Raw genomic sequence first — 21546 nt, forward strand, 5'->3', positions numbered from 1 at the left:
TAGGGTATGGACTGACATACACACAGGCCATGGTGAATCCCAGCAGTGGCAACACCTTTCATGATTAAGCAAAAATGAAGCTCTTAAACTGCAGAAAAGGAGGATTGGAATTCCTCAGTTTTGTGTAGATTACCCTACCTGTCGAAATCTGCAAGAGTCAATAAATGCTGCTGAAAAGAAGAGCTTACAAAAAAGGTGAAGTATGGTTATGGGAGAACCAATTGTATTTATTACCAAAGGGGTTCACTTCCTATTTCTTGTTTATTTTCTCCACTAGGATCCAACAGTGGCACATCATAGAGACTGTCCCTGCTTCAGGTGAGAACTTCAACTCATAATAATGTCACTTTCCTACAAAAACCTACATTCAGTAATAGCCACCTCTTTCACTGGGTAGAAGTGAAAGTTTCTTTTCCAGAAGTAAAAAATTTCTAATGTTATGCTTTGTTTTTCATCTGCACAGATTGAAATTAATCTTGTATTTTATTATTTTAGGATTTTATCTTGGATTTTCTTTTTCCTTCTTGTTTGTTTTAAAAGGGTGTGACAGAAGAGCAGTGAGAAAGGCTGCCTCTGCTTTTCCTGGCTGTGTCAGTCTGTGTCAGGTGGGCAGGGGGAGGGAAAGGAGGACATTACAATGTCTGCATGCAGACTGAAAGACTCCTGACAAAGCACATGTCTTGCTTGCTGCAAAGGAGGTGATCTACAGCCAAGTCTCAGAGGTCAAGGAGAGGATACATTCCTAGAGACCCAGAGGGAGATTGTGTGAAGGTTGCAGCAACCCAGGAAGGCAGTGCAAATTGCTGGACTCCAGAGCATCTGGAAGGAGAGACTCATTCTGAAAGGAAATAGAAAACAGGGGAAAGATTTGTTTTCAAAACTTTTATTCATCTGCATCACCCAGAAGATCTGCATTTGCTCTATTTTAAGGGGTTGTCTGTGCTCTAAGAAAACACAGAGATTAGAATTACTTTAGTGTTTTGGGGGATGCTCATTCTACAGATAAGATTGGTTACTACTACCTCAAGGCTCAGACCTCCTCAGAGTCATATCAAAACCTCATAAAGGCAAATGTTTATATATAAGCTTTCTGGGACGGAGGGCCTTTCTTCCTTATTTGGAAATGACTACAGAAATATTAGTAAATTATCCCTGGCGTAATTTACTTGTGCAGAGAGGAGAAGGAGATAAATAGCTAGTATAATGCACTAGAAACCATAGAAAAATAAGCTTGCTGTTTAAACTCCTGAAGTTGACCTAATTAGTGAGGACAACTAGTCTCTAGTTAGTACAAGAGATTTAAGAGTAAACTCTAACACTCTTTTCTGTTTCCCTCAATGTTTGCCTGCTTTTCTATCTCTAGATGATAAAATCAAACATTTCAGCTTTCCAGGAATCACCTATCACATAAGAGACACTGCAAACAAAGTATATGAATTAATAGACATGTGGTCCCCCATACAGTGAGCCAAGGCCTCTGCTGTCCTATATCCTCAAGCAATCCTAATACAATCCAGGAAAATAAATGCATAAGCTATAGGACCCAACGATCAACAAAAGACACTGATACCTCTGTAAACTGAGCATAGTGTTATGCATTTTTGAACCTCCTTACCTTCCTGTTTTGGGATAATTGGCAGTGTTACTGAACATGAACTGCAATCCAGATGCCACATGCTTTGCAGAACATTTTAACTTACATCCAACCTGCAGGGTTTCTACTGAGCAAAGCTGCACCACACTTTGCCTTGTGAATATCTGTTATATTACACCAGGTAGATGAGATGCCAATGGATTGGTGTAAGAGAGTAATGGCTGGCAATAAGTATAATTCTCATTGTCTGATTTGCCATATTTGATAGGACTTTGTTGAGGTGTTCAGCAAAGAAAGTGTGCAAATAATTTCATGCTGTGGAATTATGGGACTCCTATGGTAATATTTTGGGGTTTGTGATATAACATGTCCAGACTTACCTTAAAAAATTATTATGCAGTTCACAGTAGATTTTACAAACAGTTGTTTTCAGAAATATGTACTTTTATTTTATTATGGTGGGAAAAAAGCAGGTCAGACACTATTGTTATCATTGTAAGCATGTGTAAAGGTAGCTTCTTATGCTAAGAATTGGGAAAGATCTACTGACCTGCAAATGCAGGGACATGACTATTTATATCAGTTTTTATAACACAGGGATAATTATTAAAGGAAAAGTATTGATATTGTTGCTGGGCATGATCCAAAGTTTGGCAGACCGATGCTTCTGAGAATTCTTTCTACTCACTGTTGGCATCACAGTATCTAATTTGCCAAAAGTTACTCAGCCAAGAGAAGTGTCAAAATCACTATTAATATAAAGGCATCTGCTTCTGCATTAGAAAAGCAGGGAAAGGAAATGCTGATGTAGTTTTCAAAATAGTGAACATGAAAAGCAGGAGATGCAACAGAAAAGAAGTAAACAGAGTATTGGTAATTATCAAAGGTTTGTTGAAAGGAGAAGTCCCAGAGAAAGACTTCAGGACTTCCAGAAAAGGAAGTCCAGAGAATCCCCACTTGAAAAAATGTACCTACTATTGGTTAGTTAGTTCAGAGATTCCCAAATCAAGAGGGATGTTGAGAGACTGGAGAGGGACCAGTGGAGGGCTATCGAGACAAGCTAGACTATAACACATGACATATGAGGAGAGGCTGAGGGATCTGAGCTTGTGTAGTTTAGTGTAGAGGTCAATGGCAGTCTAATAGCAGCCTGAGATCACTTGAAGCATGCTTCTTGACGAAAACAGCAAAACTAAAACTCCACTTGGTAATGAAATAGTAGCGGACAGAAACCACAGATTGCACCTTGGGAGTTTCAACTGGAGGAGGAAAAACTTTTCCATGAGGAGTGTGATGCAGCACTACAACTGGTTACCCATGGTGGTGGCAATCTCCACACTTGGTGCTTTTCATGAGTCAGCCAGACAAAGGCAAAGCCAGCCTGACCTAGCTAGGTGACAGCCCTGCTTTAAATAAGAGGATGGACAAGAGATCGCTAGAGGTCCCTCCCAACTGATATTTATATGATTCTATAAAATAAATTGATTAATTATTATTCACAAGATATTTAAGAATGAATCTTTGTGCTTAGTACATAGATTTACCGAGTCAAAATTATCACTAAAGAACACGATTTTACATTCTATATAGATCCAACATTATTTTTTCGTTTTCATTGCTTTTCTTTGAGTATTTCATTACAGAATATTGGGCCCGTCATTTAGATGAGTAAATCAATGCTTTTAAATTTCTGATTTTGACTGTTCTGTCTTTTTCTCTTATAGTGATTCTACAGACTGTGAGAAATGTCATATCATAATGATCATATAGGGCTATTACTGTTCATATAGCAAACTAACTCTGGGGACTGAGAAGGAAAAGAATGTAAATGATCACTGAAATCTTTCCACAGGTCTGAGCTTATTTACCCTTAGTTTTAATGGTAACTAATACTTCAGTGCAATTTTTTTCCCTTTCAATAATGTATTTCATTCACAATTATAAAATGTTGTCCAAACAACTCCTAGAACAGTTTCTCAGAACCTATAACTGAAAACATATGCAGTAAACTGTATTGTAACTTTGAAGAACAGGTTTGGACAAGAAGTGAACAATAATATCTTTTATTAATTGAATCTGCAAACAGAATTCAGGGTTGTTAATTAAAATGGTCTGGGTAATGGCTTTTCTATTGACAAAAGAAATTACAATATGAGCTTTACATCTTTTAAAAGAATAGGTCAGATTCTGATTATATTCACGCTGGCATAATCATAGAGTGTTTCTATTGATACTAATTCGTATTTATACCAGTGTTTCAGAATTAAAAATCCATTCAAGCATTTCTAGCAAACTGTGCCTCCTAGCATGATACTTGACATTGATTTAGTTTTAGAAGTAAAAGAAGTAAATTATCAGTACAGCTTCCTGAAATACAAATTGATATCAAGTTATACTTAATTTGTAGTTAATGCAGAATATAATGGAGAAAACTTAAATTTGTCATCTCTTAGTTGAGTTCACTTTTTCACAGTAATAAGTAATAAATAAAATTAACACTCAGGAACTTCTGATTATTAGTAATGCAGGGATCTGAAACTGCAGTAACAGTTTCAAGATATTATACAACCTATTATTTTGGGAGAAGAGTATGTTTTTTTGTTGTAGACAAGAGATGCTGGCCTGTGGTCAGAAACAATGATGTCTTATATATAATAGTCTTGTTTCTTGTGCTCTGAACTACTTTTAAGACCTTTTGTGCTCTTGGGCATGGATGTCATGAAAGCTACTTCTTTTTCTGCTGTCAGAGTTGGTAATAACATTGAAAGTTTCTCTCTGTGCATTGAGTCATATTTATAGCCAAGTTATAAAACAATTATTTATAAGTGCAGCATAATGTTTCTGCGATAACCTCTTAATTCCAAATGTCTTAAATGAGGATGGCTAGCTATTTGATTCCTTCAGCATAATGATAGGAGTATTGTTAATTAATATCCATTTGACAGTGGTTGTCTTCACATTTATAAAATGCTGTTAAAAAAGCGCCTTGTAATATTATTTGTTGTGAGGAGGGTCACAAAAGACTTGAAGCTTCCCATGATAAACCCTATGGGCATGCATTTAGTTCTCCACAGTAATACTTGTGTTTTGTTCAGAGGTCCTCCACAAGCACATTAACACCTCTGTGGAAACTGCTGTCATTGATCAATGTACAGAGCTGCATTGATTTTTTCTCAGAAGTCAAAACCAACATAACTGTGTTTGCATGACCCTGTTTCTGAATTAATGATTCCATCTCTCAGTCAAGTAATTAGCTCCATGTTCATTTCATAATTTAAATTGGGGAAGACAAAAAATATATCTTGGTCCCAAAAATGTAGTCCCACTCTGCCAGTGGACCACAATTCCTCATTCCAATGTTGCCTTTAAGTCTGCATTGGCTTCTCAGCAGTGCTGGGGTGGGAAGAAGATACTGTGTTATGGTGGGAAATAAGGGATCTTTTACTGAATTACAGCTATGTGCAGACTGTGATATATAGATGATTTGCCAGAAAAGATAAATTCTTTTTTTATAGTATTTCATTATTCACATGAATTAAAGATTTAACTCTAATAACTACATAGCTATCTTTTAATATATTTAAAACCTTTGAAAAAAATACAAGAGAAATCAACAAAACTGACTGTGCAGCAGGAAATCGTACAAGCAAAGAGTGGCCTTGACAGTCACTGTTTTAGAAATGTAAATTGGTGGTCTTCTACACTGTTGCCAGAGAGATAAAGAACTGACATTTCAATGAGGTAAAGAAAGCACCAAATTGGTCTTAGAATGTCAACACTTTGAAAAGTAGCCTTTGTAGTGGTATGAGTAGAATTATTTAGTGTTTAAATTTTTCTCCAGTGAAAATTCAATGGCAAACAAGAAGTCCAAATGTTAGTGGTACAGGTTCATTCCACTTTATAAATGAAGTGAAAGATATAACAGGAAAATTTGATTTGTTGGAAAATGCAAGCCATATTTTCCACAAAATGAGAACCAATTTTTATTCTTTTAATATCTTGCTGTCATTTCCCCCCTTTTTCCTTAGCTAGTTTTCAGTTCTGTTCTTAAACCTTTGTATAGACAACTACCTTAAATATTCCTATGATGTAATATAAAACTATTGAATTTATTAACAAGTGAGGGTTAGAAATAAAGACAATTCCATTAGCAACAAAAGGGTGTGAGAGGAATGAAGGCTAACCAAAAAGCCCAAAACCTCTTCACACTGGAAATAGTGGAACAAAAACCTAAATCTGGTTTGTTAAACAAGTACAGTAAACTTGAAAACTACCACATTGGAATGACCACAGGGAATTCTACACAGGCGGTATCCTCAGTCCTTCTGAAGAATGATGGAATGAAGAAATACGGTAATTAAAACACTTTTTTTTTTCATATTCTGTGTGTGCACAATACCACAAAAATATCCTGTCTTGTACCATAACGAAGCTGTAGTACCCTACTTGTTAGATTCTCTTCAGAGCAATTTTTGTTTTAGTTAGAGGTCTTCCTGAAAATATCTGAAGTAAATTCAAAAGCATTCATCTATCCAACCCCTGTCACGCTACTGCAACTCAGGTGCCTTAAATACATATGATAAAATAGCTTTTTGTTGCTGATCAGTGTCATTGTGGTAAATAAAATAGGGGTTTTTCCTTATCCTTTTCCTTATCTTGTCTTGAATTATCAGTGAGCCCTGAATTAAAAAAAACCAATCACACCCCCTCCCTGACCCCAAAGCCAACACCCTTGGAAAGGGAATTTCTAAACTCAAAATACAGAGTGAATTTGCGATTTTCTACTAGCAGGAATATATATATTGATTATAGTAATCAGTGAAAGCATCTAATGCAGTCCACTTGTCTTCGGATTCTGCAAAAGATAGAGATTCTCTATCTTTTATCTTTATCATGTAAGTATAGATGATGCTTACATGAGAGCTCAGTGTCTGGCCAATGGAGAGTTTATCAATACAGTTAGTGGAGACCAGAGAGCTACTCATCGGTTATTCTTTTGGTCAAATATAGGTATGGAATAAAGGGTGTGCTGAACAGTTCTCTAGATTCTATCGACTGCAACACCTCCATAATATATAGCAGCAGTTTACATATCTAGTTCATAGGTATACACTCATTTTAGGTACCTTAATCTGCAAACTAAATTTTTACCTCAACAGATAAATAGAAATTAAAGCTGCTGTCACTACTATTTTACCATCCAATATTGGGAATGTTTTATGTAAATGCTTTATTTTATAAAAGCTTCCAAACCCACACCGCAGTTTCTGGATGATAAAATGTTCTTCTGTTTGCCGCTCTGGTACTGAGATTTTACAACTTAGAGCTCAGAGGGTTTTGACTGAATGCAAACCTTTTGGCATTGCTGAGTGTCCATAATCGTATGTGTATCCATGGTAACTACAGGAGAGAAAGTATGGGTGTATAATCCTTCTTAAGTGATACAATGTTATGTTTTCCTTAGTAGACAAAGAGATGCTAGTCAGTCATAAGCATATTAAACAGCCTGTGAATATCAAAGTTGCACATATCACAGAATCACAGAATCCTCATGGTTGGAAGGGACCTTTGAGATCATAGAGTCCAACCTTATACACACACAAAAAGAAAACCAAAACCCAACACTCTTGGGCACTACAGTATGTCCTGAAGTGCCACTTCTACACGTTTGTCAAATACTCCAGGGATGGTGACTCCACCACCTCCCTGAGCAGGCTGTTCCAGTGCCTGACCACTCTCTCAGTAAAGTAATTCTTCCTAATATCTAATCTAAACCCCCCCTCCCCCAACTTCAGACCATTTCCTCTGGTCCTGTCATTATTCACTTGGGAGAAGAGGCCAGCACCCACCTCTCTACAACCTCCTTTCAGTCCTTACCACCAAATGGAAATTGTTTCAGAAAAAATTTATTGTGTGGTAATAGTTCAGAAATATCCAGAAATTTCTGGAGCTTCTGTTTTGAGTGAAGGTGGGTAAACTAACTTCAGATCAAACATTTTAGTTAAATCTTCTTTCTCTTAATCTTATTTTTTAATAGAAAAGTCATAACTAATAATGCAAATCTTGTTGCTTACCACAGAAAGGGCTAAATTATTCTCTGATTAATCATAATGGAATTTACACCTTTTTAATGTAATAGCAATAGCCCAAGCATGTTCATATAACCATTTTTGTATGGTGTAAATGATTTAAGTAGGGCTTTTTTCCTCTTTTCTTGTTTTATTAATTATTTTTGGTTAGAAAAAATACAGAGTATTTTAGACAGTTATGACTGCTATTTAAAACCCAAAAATATCTGGACAGCATGTCTGGTTTATACTTTCCAGCTTTCATCCTGTGAACCTTGGTAAAGCCTGAAAGAACTGTATGACTGTTGTCTTATTGACATGAAACAGCAAGAATTTGCATGGTTCTGCACACTTTGGCACTGATGCTTAAGTAAAAAAAGCATTGTATGCCTACTCCTAAATAAGTGTACCTGAAGAGACACAAACTTGAAAAACAAAAGCTGTTTTGCTGTAAAAAAAAAGCAAGAAAAAATTCCAATTTTATACACAGGTAAAATGGTTTCTAAATGGAAGAATTTTTTTCCAGTTTTCCGTGAGTTTTCAGTGGCTTTCTAATGGGACATACAAACTGAAGGAGGAATGCAAGCATAGGTTCTGATCCCACAGCATTTTTTTTCTCCAACTGCTGGCCCACAGAAATTTGGCATCTCTGGCTTCTCAGCCATGAAAGTAATCCATTGAGTGGAAATCTGGGTTTTTTCTGTTTTTTTGTTTTTGTTTTTTTTTTCTTCCCATCTATGAGATAGTAAATTTTCTGATGTCCTTCACAATCTCAGAGCTGATTATGCTTAACACAGTTTCTATTTAAAGAAATAAGACTAGGAGTCCTCAAGTTAGTATTTTCAGACAAAATTACTAGGTATGTTTTTCTTGGTTTTGCCCCTTCTTCATCTATGAGTGTGAAGGGGCAGGGAGAGGGGAGAAGATATTTAAATAAAATTTACACTTGCTGCATTTTGCCAACAATTTAGTTATGAATCCAACAAAGATAAGAATAAGGCTGTATGTCCTGAAGATTTTAATCCTTCCTGAGAAATCTATCATGGTAGAGCCCTCACTGAAAACAGGGAAAGGTCCAGTGTTGGAATCATAAGAAAGAAAACCTCCATTCTAGACCAGGATCAGAGAACATAGATATATATAGATATATAGATATATATAGGATATGGTTGCACATAGATATATAAGGACTATAATTCTGTTTCCATGTAAGTATCTGCAGCCTTTGAGGAAAGAATCCATTTTTGTTTTTTCAAATGAAAATGCTTCAAAGTCCCATTCCCAAGTCTCAGTTGTATTCCATTAACTGTATATCTGATGTTAAAGAGCATGATAACCTCAAGAAATTGGAGTAGAGGAGCTCTAGAAAAAGGATAAACTGATTACACAGAAATGTAGAACTGGAAAGCCTCTTGGATGCTCATTGCAAAGCATCACACACTCTTACTCCAAGGGAGAATCAGTTATAACTTTTGTGATTTTTGATGCTTGTTTGTCTACTGTGTACTTAGAAACCTCAAATGACTTCCCAAGTTAATGACTTCCAGTGATTCTATTTCTTTTTATCATTTAGTAGGTTTTTCTTATAATAGCTGTGCCAAATCATGCAGCCTGAAAGTATTGTCCTGTTCCTGGATACGGTCATTACATGTAGTCATGGAACCAGAATGATCTAGTCTGGTGATGTGCCTTTTGGCAGTAATTTTTCTTCGAAAGGAAAAGGCTAGTCTGATATATTAAATAATCCTGTCCTAGATCCAGAGCTAATTGCTTTGTTCTCATTTTAAGTCTTGTCTTGGAAGTGTCACAGTATGTTTCAATGTGTGAAGTTAGCTGGTTCAGTAATTCTGATGATAAATGTCAACATCTACTGAAGCTTAAAGCTACTTAGTATTAAATAAGTAAGCCTTAAGTAATTTTAACAGTGTTCTGAACAATATACTTTAAACATGTGGCACCTTTGTGTAGCTCTTCTAGAGGACTGCATGGGTTGGAAAGATCACCCACTCCTGATTAATTAGACTCAGTTTTCTAAGGAACCTATGAGTCTCGAATTCTGTGCATAGGAGGGAGTAAGCTGGATGTAATTCAAATATCACCCTTCAATAAACACTCAAAGAACTGGTATAAATGTATCCATGAAGTCTCTTTGCTCTTTTTCTTAGTGGAGTCTGGCTCCTGGAATAGAAGTAATTACAGAAAACATCACATTAACATAGGATGAAGGATGGAGCCTTGGAAGTAAAGGGCACGTACATGTCTAGATGGTTTAACCTGCTACAGAATTCCCATAACCTATCCAGATATATAGGAATTGTGGTTATGGGTGCTGAATGTTGAAACTTGCGACAGATTCCATTTTGCCAGGAGAATAATCAATGGAAATTCCATTCGGAGATCCCAGTTTATTAATCTCTTGGCTTTTCTTCTTGATTTACCATGGGGTGTGGGGCAGAAGGGAAGGATAAGTTTCCAGTTAAAGTGACACCAAGCTCAAACTGATTGTTTGGTAACCCCCTCCTGGTGGACAATAGCATGTCACTTAAGTTATATACCTATGATGGCCTGGGAGCTTCATCTGAAAAATAACTGGGTTGGTATTTTTTCCATATGCTGTACCATCATATTAGAGATCTGTGGAAGTACTTAAGTAGCATTCCTCACAATTTCGAAAGAAGACTCTATGAAACACTTTCTTCATGGTTCACTGTAAACTTTTGAACTTAACTTCCTTTACTGATCAACCACAATAGCATTTGTTAACATATGGCACAAAGCCCTTGTTCTCCCCTATTTGAAAGATAGTGGAGAAAATAATTTAAAATATATATTAAACATTACTTCTTAATTGGGTCACTGTATCATGCACAATTTTTCATAGGCAATTTAAGTAATTTTAGTGATGTAAGTATATTTACTGTGCTACAGAGGATGTATGATTTAACTGTAATAATAAGATTTTTATTTGGGGTTTTTACTCTGAAGACAGCTAAGAAAAGTCTCAGAGCTTCCCAAAACCACTCTTTCCGAAGAAACCACAATGTTACAGAGCCCTTTCATCATCCAGCATACGGTACTGTAGAACACAAAAATATACACTGTACTACTTTAAATTAATTCATATTTGCAGGAGACAGCCTGTGTGAGTATGTGCAATTATGAAATGTAACTTTTTTTTCCTCGACTTTTTTAGCTGCCTCACCCCTTTTATTTGAACACATACATATGGTGTGTGAGAGTGAGCAAGCTTTCTGTAAATGTTTGGAAGGAGCATCTGTCAGACAATAAAACTTACAAGAAAACATGCTTCTCATTTAAAGTGTATTCACTAGAACTATTTCAGTGTTGGAATCAGTTCATTTGTATAGCTTGGAGGCATTAATAGGAGCAGAGAACTGTAAAGGCACCAGAGAACTGGAACTGTTACTAAGAATCCAAGGTATTTTTTTAAAGCATTTCGTTTATTCGGCATCACAGTCTTCTGATAGGAAACTGAATCAGTTGACAGATAGGAAATCTCTGATATTCCATCCAAAAAGACTGCAAACAAGAAGATGGCATGCTTTTTACAAACCTGGAAAGCCTAAAGATTACAATAATTGCTGGACCAAAGGGACCCTCTTCAGGCATAAATAGCAAGACTCCTACTGTCTTCTCTTGCAGACCAACTCAGCTGCCAGCAAAAGCAGGTGCTCTCCCCCTACCAGTACTCCAGAGGAAATATTTAGTGAGTATTCAGAGCTCTTTTTACAAATTAATATAATAATAGCATTTTAGTTATATTTGTGTAGTTCTCTCAAAGGACAAAAGCATTTTAAAATAAGTTTTTGAGGCTGTTATTTTAAACAATTGCTGGAGTTCAACAGTCTGATGCAATTATCATATTAATTTAAAACCAAAATTTGCACAACCTATGACAGTAACTTTTAAAAATATTGGTTTTTAACAACTGTGTAGGTTAAACAATCTGAAGCAATTACGATGCATTTTTAAAGCAAAAGTTATGACAGAAAATTAATTTATATAAATATGAAATGTATTTGAATGTAAATGTTATGCCATAAAACAGCCTTTGTAGAACAGAAATTTAAAATAAATCATTTCTTTTGGCAAAGTAACCTGCAATTTAATCTTTAGAAGAATAAATATGCCACTAATGTTTTCCACAGAAACAGTTGCTACTCTAATTAATTCAAGATGTGACTCTAATAAGATTTCAAAAGAAAATCAGAAACAGATTTTTCTCAGAGGTAGTACTATGGACAAGGTTAAGATATTTTCATTTTCATTAGAAACACTTGTCCCAGGTAGAGTTACAGATTTGTAGTATATAGCACGGAAATATCAAATCTGAAAGCATTATAATAGTGTTTTTAGAAGCATAACAATTTTTAGTGTTTCAGATATAAACTTTCTTTTTGGTTATAACTTATGGTACATTACATTTTATTATGTAACTGTTATTCAATTTGGAGCTTAGAGTGACTAATATGGTTAAACTTTTTTTTTTTTTTTTTTTTTTTCGTGTGGAAGGGAATGGAAAACCTGATGGCTGTCTACAGCTCCTGTAAAGTTATCTGGACGTTACTTGTAACAATCCTAGGTTATGCCAGCACCTTGCCTGTGGGTGATGATTCTATTTGCACAGCAGAGGAACTTGCTAAATACAGCATAGTCTTCACAGGGAAATGGAGTCAGACTGCTTTCCCTAAGCAGTATCCACTTTATAGGCCCCCAGCACAGTGGTCATCAATGCTAGGTAAGTGAAGTATGTACAGTTTTAAGAACAGATAAATCTCTCGGTGGCTGTGATCTTTTTTGCCTTAATGGTCAATTTTAAGATAACTAAAGAAAAAGGAAAAAAACCAGCCAAAGTTACTAAAATTGAAATGCAGAAAGTGAAGTATCCACAATACTTTCAAAAATCTACAACTGTTTTCAATTGACTTCTGTTTTCAATTGGCTGCAGCTGAAATAAACAGTGATAAGCCAAATGTTTTAGTGTTCACTCATTTTTATACACATTTTTGTTAACCTCAGAAATAAAGCAGAGAAATTGAAGAAATAGGGAGAATCTAAACCAGACTTTTATGTCATGCCATGTATTCACTCAAATAGGTGTTACTCATAGTTCTGACTACAGCATGTGGAAAAAAAATGAATATGCCAGCAATGGTGTACGTGATTTTGCTGAAAAGGGTGAAGCATGGGTATTAATGAAAGAAATAGAAGAAGCTGGAGAGAAAATTCAGAGTGTACATGGAATCTTCTCTGCTCCTGCCATTTCCAGTGGTACAGGACAAACCTCCACTGAATTAGAAGTGCATTCAAGACATCCATTAGTAAGTAAATGTACATATTAATTTTAAAAGTTTATTTTGTGTCACTAGCACCCAAAATTAAATATTTGAGTTCTCACTTGTAGGAACAGTATAATGTATACAGTTACTAAAAAGCCTGTCACATTGCAGGGAGTGCTGTACAAGTTCTATAAACTAGAAGAACGCAATAATGTTTATTTCAAAACTTTTAAATTAAAATGATTATGAGCAGGATTGGAGCATTTCAAAATAAGTGATGCAATCCTTATGGATCATTTTGTTTCTTTAGGTTTCATTTGTTGTACGAATTGTTCCAAGCCCCGACTGGTTTGTGGGTATTGACAGCCTAAATCTCTGTGAAGGAGACCACTGGATGGAAGAAGTATCAGTAGATTTATTTCCATATGATGCTGGAACTGATAGCGGTTTCACATTTTCCTCCCCAAACTTTGCCACTATTCCACAGGACACAGTTACAGAGGTAGGTGTACACACATAGTTTAGCATTTCATACCTATGTGTTTTGAGTCCTCCCTTTAAAAGATAACTGTCCTATGACTACACAAGAGTCTTTTGTGAAACTCGTTTCAGTATTTGACATTGCCAATGCTCTCTCTCTATGGATTTATTGCATAGCTGATAACCCTAATGCTTTTGTTTATTTTCTGTATCTTTCAAATTTATTAGGTAAATGCACATGGTTCATGAAAATTTGAATCTACATTGAAGCACTTTCTGTAAAAGCTGACTATTTTTAGATTATTTTTAACAATTCTTAAAATACCAGGAAGATAAAAATCAAAAAAGTCCTGGCATTACTGAATATGTACCTAACAGGAAAATTGTTAGCAGTGAATATCGATGCGTGGAGGAGTTTTAGTTAAAAGGATTGCTCAAACCTGAAACTGTTATATTTGAGGGAAAGGACCTAAGGGAAAGCAGAGAATTTCTCCATCTCCAAGTGACCCCACTTTCAACCTCTTATGTTTGCTCAGTACTCTATATGTCTCATACTTTGCTTTTGTCATTTAAGGGCGGTGGGGAACAGAGCATTTTGATTCAAATATTTTGAATACATAAGCATTCAGACAGCCCTTTCCTTAAGTCATTTTTTCTAGAGCCCAATGTTGTGTAATGAGTAATTGCAAAGGGAACAGAGAAGCTGGGGAACAATTCATTTGGCCTCCTATATGGCAACTGCTATAGAAAACCTATTTAATATTCTTTATTCTTCCTTGTAGTAACATTCACTTCTTCCCATCAAACCACTCCATACATTACTCTGTTTTCGGTATGTGCCACAGCAGGCCGCTATGCAAAGGTTGGCACGATTTATTGTGTCCCAGTGTCAAAGCATTCTGGATAAAAATTCTGAGATTACCAGCAGTAGTTGTGTGAACTGAGGTTCATAGAAACTGTTTATATGTATTTCACTTGCTAAAAAAGTATTGAGTGATGTGTAAATGTGATTTTACAGTTATCTTCTTACTAATATGATGTAGTTTCTTTAAGGTTCCCCTTTTTATTTCACAGATCACTTGTTCTTCTCCAAGTCACCCAGCAAACTCATTTTATTATCCCAAACTCAAAATTTTGCCACCTATCGCTCAAGTAACAATGGTGAAATTAAAGAAAAATCAGCTGGGTCTTCCTGCACCATATCTTAATCTTCCAGCTAAAAGCAATGAAATAATAGATTCTGTCTTAGGTAAGTGATAAGTAGTTTGATATAATCAGTTCTGTTCTTTCCATCCATTCAGAAAATATGTGGAAATCTGGCAGGTGATGTGGATGAAACAGGTGATTAGGAAGAATATTCTCCTATCTGCATAGGAATAGTTTCCAGACTCACACATGGGAAATACAACAAGCCAGTGGACATAAAAGAGAATCCCTGGAAAAATAAGGAAGAGATTTCATATTTGAGCTATGGTTCAAAGGTCTGGGTTATATCCACAGTGAGGGTTACCCAAACATTAGCGTAGCATAGATCAGTGAATTTTATAAGAAATAAACAACATGTGACCAGAATCAGAGTTCCCAATTCCTTTGCAACTTTGAAGTTAATTGTCATCCTTCAGCTTTTTCATGACAATGGAGAAAAAGAACTGTTGTTGTTGTCTCTGTGTCAGAGGGCTTGATATTTATGTGGAATAAGAACTGATATAATTCAATGGATAATTGGACATATTTGGATAGAAACGTACATCCTGACAACAACAAAAATAATGTTCTCTCTCTTATTTTTCTTTTCTTAAAAACATTAGTTAATAACATTGTTTTAGTAGGAAGACATGCAAACTACTGACTTAAGTCAGTCTTAAGGTTAATTTTCAAGGCTACAAATTAACAAATCCTACATTTTCTCCAAGGGAAAGATAGCAGTTGGACAGTGTCCAATGAGATTTTACCTCTATACTTTTCAGTGGATTTTTACAAATTGTAAGAGGATGGGTTAAGAATAAGAAGACTGGCACCCTAAATACTATTTCAGAGACAGCAACAGGCTAAATCTCCAATGTATTCCTAGAATAGCTGCCATGTTCCAAGAAAAGCTTCTCCAAAACAAGTCTGAGGATTATATGCCTCTAGCTCTGTGTTAATGTCACCTTACTATGCATGATTTTCTTTATCAATTTGTAGTGTTTTAATGTATTTCTCTTAGTAAACAAGAAACATGCATAGTAAATGCTACTCACCTCATTTTCGGTCATATGCCTTTCCCACAACATTTGAAAGGAATATTTGGCCCTCTTTAGGACACAGATTTGAAACAATGCATTTAAAGTATGGTATTTAAAAAATCATTCTTTATCATATATCCCCACTTGATTGTATATTAACCAGTAAATCAGTCTATTCAAAACATATTCCAGAGTCAAAAGGACAGATTTAATTGCCAGTCTGTGTCCCTCATTCCTACTCGAAACACGGGAATGAGTGGTCACAATGGAAGTTGTGAGTTCCACTGCAATACCAGAAATTTATAACAGAGGTCACAAATTTAGTACAGCATATAAAGCCTGTTTTGTGCACACTTTTTACTCTCAAATGCTGTAATACACAGTTTTGATGTGATTTCCTGTGACAAGCAATATTTTTATTTGACCTGCTAAGGAATAATCATCTATATTTTTATGAAAGATATTTTCATTGGAAGTATACATTATGAAAAGTACTTTAGAGTTGCTGAGTTCTTTTCTTGCAGTAAATTAAAAGTATATTGAAAACCATTTTAGTATTTAAAAGCTTCTAGTGACAGAATATCTTCATTGGCAAAGGGAACTATAGTGTACATACCTAACAATAGAAAACTGATTTAATGATTAAAAGAAATGGAACTTTTCTTCATTTCTGAAGCAAATTGGAACAAAAGTTAAATGGAATTCGATATAAACAACTACAGGAACAATATCTGTCTGCAAAGAAATATGTGTACCTAAATAAACCAGAGAAAAGCCTTAATCCCAGTGGTTTTAGTAAGCAATGAAAAGGCAAATGAAAGTTATAAAATGGACAGTAAATGTTTTTTAATGTAATCTTCTGAATGCATTTTTTTTAAGCTTAGTTTTCCTTGATAGGAATTCTATATTTTCAGTTCAATAAATAACATGCTGCGCTACTGATATAATACCTCAGACAGTCTCTAGACTGCAATAATAATAATGATAATGATAATGATACTGGTGTCAATGAGTTTAGGAGCTGAAACAGACATTTTTATTTATGAGACAACATATGGATTTTATTAATACCACATGTATTTTTGTATAAGAAAGGACACTATTTGATCATCATTCCTTAATGCTTTGCCAACTATGTATTCCCCTGAAGCACCAATTTATGTGAAGTTACCTTTCTTTTTGCTGTAAATTGCAGAAACACCACTGGACTGTGAGGTTTCACAATGGTCTTCCTGGGGTCTCTGTAGAGGTCTTTGCAGAAAAACAGGGACCAAGATCAGAACTCGTTTTGTACTTCTTCAGCCTGCAAATAATGGAATGCCTTGTCCAAATCTGGATGAAGAAACAGCATGTGAACCAGAGAATTGTGTCTGAAATAAAGAAAAGATAATGATTTAGATAATTTAAAAGTAGGATAAGTTTAACTAAATCTAAACTACATATCAGTCAATGTTCCTTATAATTTGGGTATGCTGCATTATTGTGCTGAAAAGGTATATTAGACTGGTTTTGAGAGCTGTAGTTTAATATCAAGATTTTGGGGGCGATTAAATTCCTAAGGTTTAGTATGACAACAGTACATGATTATTTACAGACCAAAAAACCCCAAATAAATCCTTGCTATAAATACACTGTAAGTTCTTGGAGTACCCTCTAGTGGTAGAAAATATGACATTTGGAGAGATTGTACTTCATGCATGTAAAAATCTTTCACTTGCAAAATCTAAATGAGTAACATTCTTAAATACTGTAATTTGTTGATCTACAGCTATTTATACCTAGAAAATAATTTCTTCTCTAAATTATGTTTTTATAATTTATTGGCATTTTTGTCGTCTTTCTAAAGATGTTTAACATGCATTTCTTCAGAAACTATTTACATAAATCAGATTGACCAGATGTTTGCAGTGTCGTTAAGAAAAAAATATAACTGAGTAAACTTGTCTTGAAATTTATGAATACATGAAAATGTCTTTTTCTTTTTTTCTCAAAAGTGAGAAGAATATCTGTCATGAAGATGCTCGGCCAACAAAATTATTAGAAAAAATCAGAAGTGTGGATACTAGTAGAAAACTTCTGAACTTAATTAAAAATGTTAGCTGAGATTTAAAAACTGATTGCTGGTGTGCGTCCCTCATGAGAAAACTATCTCAAAGTTAACATTGTTGACTGTAACATAAATGATATCGTTGTCTTTATATAGGCAGTAAATATGTCCATGTTTCTTTAAATGTGTTTGCTGCTATTTGTGTCATTGCAACCTTTTTACAGAGAAAACTTATCAATGTTTTAATATTATACAAAATTAAGCTATATACAGATATAAGAAAAACACAATATGTGAGCAATTGTTCCCAACTGCAAGTTTTAATGCTCAAATAACTATTATAAAATGAAGGTAATGTGGCTTTTAAAGACTTGTGGCTACAAACTAGGAGAAGGATTTTGGAATAACACTATTCTATAGAATATGTTTACAGTCAGCCCACAAAACTTTTACAGCACACTGCAATTTTACAAATATACAGCACAGATATTGAACGGGAAATGTTGACTTGAGTAGTTACTTTTTGAAATATGCCTAATATCAGAAAAATTATTATGTGCTTTAAGGAGCACACTGTATTCTCTGTAGGGTTGAAACATTTAAAATGTTTCTTTCTATTTTTTTCCAGGAAATAAATCTTGCAAAGGCCCAAAGATATTTGAAACTTTATCAGGCTAGACTAAGTTGGTCCTGCAAATGTTGATAAACGCACACTAGTGAGAGCTAAGTATAGGAATTTCTACACCTTGCACTCTTCAGCTTCCCAATGCTGACCGTTTTTTAAAATTGTTTCACTTATTCCTTTTATCATACCTATTTTTTTCAGGTTCTATCATTTCTATTTTATAATGGAAATATTTTTATTACACTACAATTTTCATATTTTGTGTTTAGTTAATATCTCCACCTTCTCAATTTTTTTTCCTTTCTTCTTTTTATATTAATGCTTAGTCACTCTATGTTGTCTTTTCTGTTAAATTTACTTAGAATCACAGAATAATTTGGGTTGGAAGAGACCTTTAAAGGTAATCTAGTCCAACTTCCTCTGTAACAAGCAGGGACATCTTCAACTAGATCAGGTTGCTCAGAGTCCCATCCAACCTGACCTTTAATGTTTCCGGGGATGGGGCATCTACCACCTCTCTGGGCAACCTGTTCACCACTCTCATTGTCAAAATGTCTTCCTTATATCTGGTCTAAATCTACCCTTTTTTAGTTTAAAGTCATTACCCCTTGTCCTATCACAACAGGCCCTATTAAAATGTTTGTCCTCATCTCTCTTGTAGGCCTCCTTTAAGTACTAAAAGGCTGCAATAAGGTCTCCCCAGAGCCTTCTCTTATCCAGGCTGAACAACTCCAGCTGCCTCAGCCTGTCCTCACAGGAGAGTGGACCCAAGTATATATACGCTGTATATTTTCACAGTTATCACCATCATAGAAAACTAGACATATATTGAAGTATGTATTCATATATTCTCTAAGGACAGTAACAAATTTCAAATTGATTGATCAACTGGTGTCAGACTAAATTCAATAAAGGTCTTGGGCAGAAACAGTTGCAAGTCAAAATTATGACTTAGGGAAAACAAACCCACAAACCACAAGGTATCCTTGGAGGAATCTTCCTGGGAGTTCTCTGGACACTAGAGATTTGATTCTTAAAATGTCCAGAAGAACTAAAGGGTTAGGTCCAGTAGAAGAGCATCTGCATCTGTAATTGTATACATGACCCAAATCTAGGATTTCAGTCCTGTAAGATATAATTTGATAGTGAAAAGCAGTCCCAGTGTTTAGACAAACTCCTGAAGCTAAAAGTTTCCCAAAGGACACTGAAGGGATGAGAGGGGGAAGTGGAGGAGAATGGGAAGTGAATATGTAAAAGGACAACACATTTCGGGAAACTCCAGTTATTGATAAATGATTTTTTTTGTTTTAGAGTGTTTACATACATGAATATTCACTGCAGGTTGCTTCAGGCAGATGTTTCCTATCTAGTCAGTTACTTGGATGTGGGGTTTTTTATAAGAAGTGACTTCAGGAGTCACTTGGTAAATATGGCATGCTTTATCGATGCCCTTGTGGCAGTATAATGTTTGGCCATAAATATAGTTCCACGTATTCATTTTGCAAACACCGGGGATGAAGACATTTTTTGGCAAGACTGTGGATACAGTGAGTTTTAGTGAAGCACATTCTAATGATGTAGCACATTTCTCGTAACGCATCTTTATTAAACTGATTAGTGAGGTGAATATGACTAGACCTTTGTAGCTTCTACTTTCAGCACAGTTTTGGATTTGCCTTAAAAATTTTGGGACTGTGAAGAAACACAGAGAAGCTCTTCCTTCCTTTTCCCTTACATCCAGTGGCTGGCAGTTATGATGCTGTGGTCCTAAATACATGAGATTTAGAGAAGGAAACAGGTAAATTAATTTCTAGTTTAAATTAATCTCAGAAAACACTTTGGGACCAAACTTGCAATGGAATGTTTTGTATGAAGAATCAGCTTTGACGCCTTGATTCTTGCAGAATGGAAGACACTGTTAAAGGTAAGTGTAGCAGAAAAAAAAGTCACCATAGACTTGAACTGTGGTCCTAAAAACAACAAAATTAAATTCCTATAGTGTAATAGGGTACTTCATTCCTGAGACCTTGTCCAGTACCGTAAGGAATTTGAGAACAGTTAGCAGTGAGGACATGAAAGCTTGAAAGCTCTTCCTATTATGTCCTAGTATGTAGGAATGCCAGCTGAAGATGTGTAGATATTTATGCTTTTCTATGGGCTGTGGCTTCTCTGCAGACATCCAATACAGCACCTTGGTGGTTAAGGGAAAAAGCAGGGTACTTTTGTAGATGTCAGGATACAAGAAGGACTGATGTGATCTGAACTGAACTGAAATGAACTGAACTCTCTCTGGTACCACAGCATAAATGTTTGTTGTGTGAGCCTTAGGTGGACTGAAGAAAAGGCCAGACATTTCATTCCACCAAATACTCCATAATTACTTGGATGGATATCCAGGGGGAGCGTGTGAAATAAACTTACTAATTGCAGTTTGAGGCCTTTTTCCACTTTGCCTTCCCACAACCAAGGAGAAGCTGTATTAGAGGGCCAACTCAATAAGTGCATTGTATAAGTGAGCCAGCTGTAACCGACCAAATCTCGTCCACCAAACCTGCTACTAATTGTTGCAGGCAATTGTCAAAATGGCAAAGGGTCTGCTGCTAAAGATAATTTTGGGGAGCAACAGTCTTGGATTCATTGAAAAATATCTCTAGTATCCTAGCCACACTGCCAAAGTTAAGCATGGTCATGGAATCTAATTTGTGCCTAACTTCTAGAATGGGAGGGAAAGCATATGCCAGCCTTTCTGATCACTGAATGAACACTGTCCCCATCAGGATATAATTGCAGTATGAGAAAAAGATCTGAGAGTACTTGATGGTACTGAAGGCAAAAAAGTCCATTTAATGATATTCGCAGTCACAGGTAATTGAAATACATTGGGAATATCTGATCTGTCATGAATGATCCAACATGATAAAGTTACTCTGACTATTCCATGACAATATTTAGCATGCTGAGAAAATAAATCTAACACTTGATACAGCAATTAAAAAGTGAGACAAATCCTATTTAATAGAGTGTAGTATGCAGAAATTGTGTCCATGGTAACTTACAGGTACTGTGACTGCCTCAGACAAAAACCTCTCAATATGCTGCATGACAACCTGATCACCTGGAGGCTGAATTCTTTTTGTTTGTTTGAGATCCAGCAGCCCTACAATGTTAGCATTTGCTAGCCAAAAGTACAGAAGTAATATGTTTGTC

At 35.5% G+C, this 21546-nt stretch overlaps 1 protein-coding gene across 6 annotated transcripts in view; it reads left to right on the forward strand.

The window, feature by feature from the left end:
• Window positions 1-17898, forward strand: part of SPON2 (spondin 2, extracellular matrix protein) — a 55815-nt gene extending 37917 nt beyond the window's left edge. For 4 of the 6 annotated variants that reach the window (XM_014936105.1, XM_014936104.1, XM_014936103.1 and 1 more), the window contains 6 exons: window positions 11326-11389; window positions 12196-12421; window positions 12781-13004; window positions 13273-13464; window positions 14517-14691; window positions 16863-17898. In XM_014936105.1, coding sequence (XP_014791591.1) covers window positions 12199-12421; window positions 12781-13004; window positions 13273-13464; window positions 14517-14691; window positions 16863-17041 — 993 coding nt within the window. In that variant the 5' untranslated portion in view covers window positions 11326-11389; window positions 12196-12198 and the 3' untranslated portion in view covers window positions 17042-17898. Of the gene's footprint in view, window positions 1-295; window positions 319-10893; window positions 11390-12195; window positions 12422-12780; window positions 13005-13272; window positions 13465-14516; window positions 14692-16862 lie in introns of those variants that run through there. The other 2 variants (XM_014936106.1, XM_014936102.1) reach the window with 2 other exon arrangements.
• Window positions 17899-21546: the final 3648 nt, after the last annotated feature.

The sequence above is a fragment of the Calidris pugnax genome, unplaced genomic scaffold, assembly GCF_001431845.1.
Source record: "Calidris pugnax isolate Ruff unplaced genomic scaffold, ASM143184v1 scaffold14, whole genome shotgun sequence".
NCBI lineage: Eukaryota > Metazoa > Chordata > Aves > Charadriiformes > Scolopacidae > Calidris > Calidris pugnax.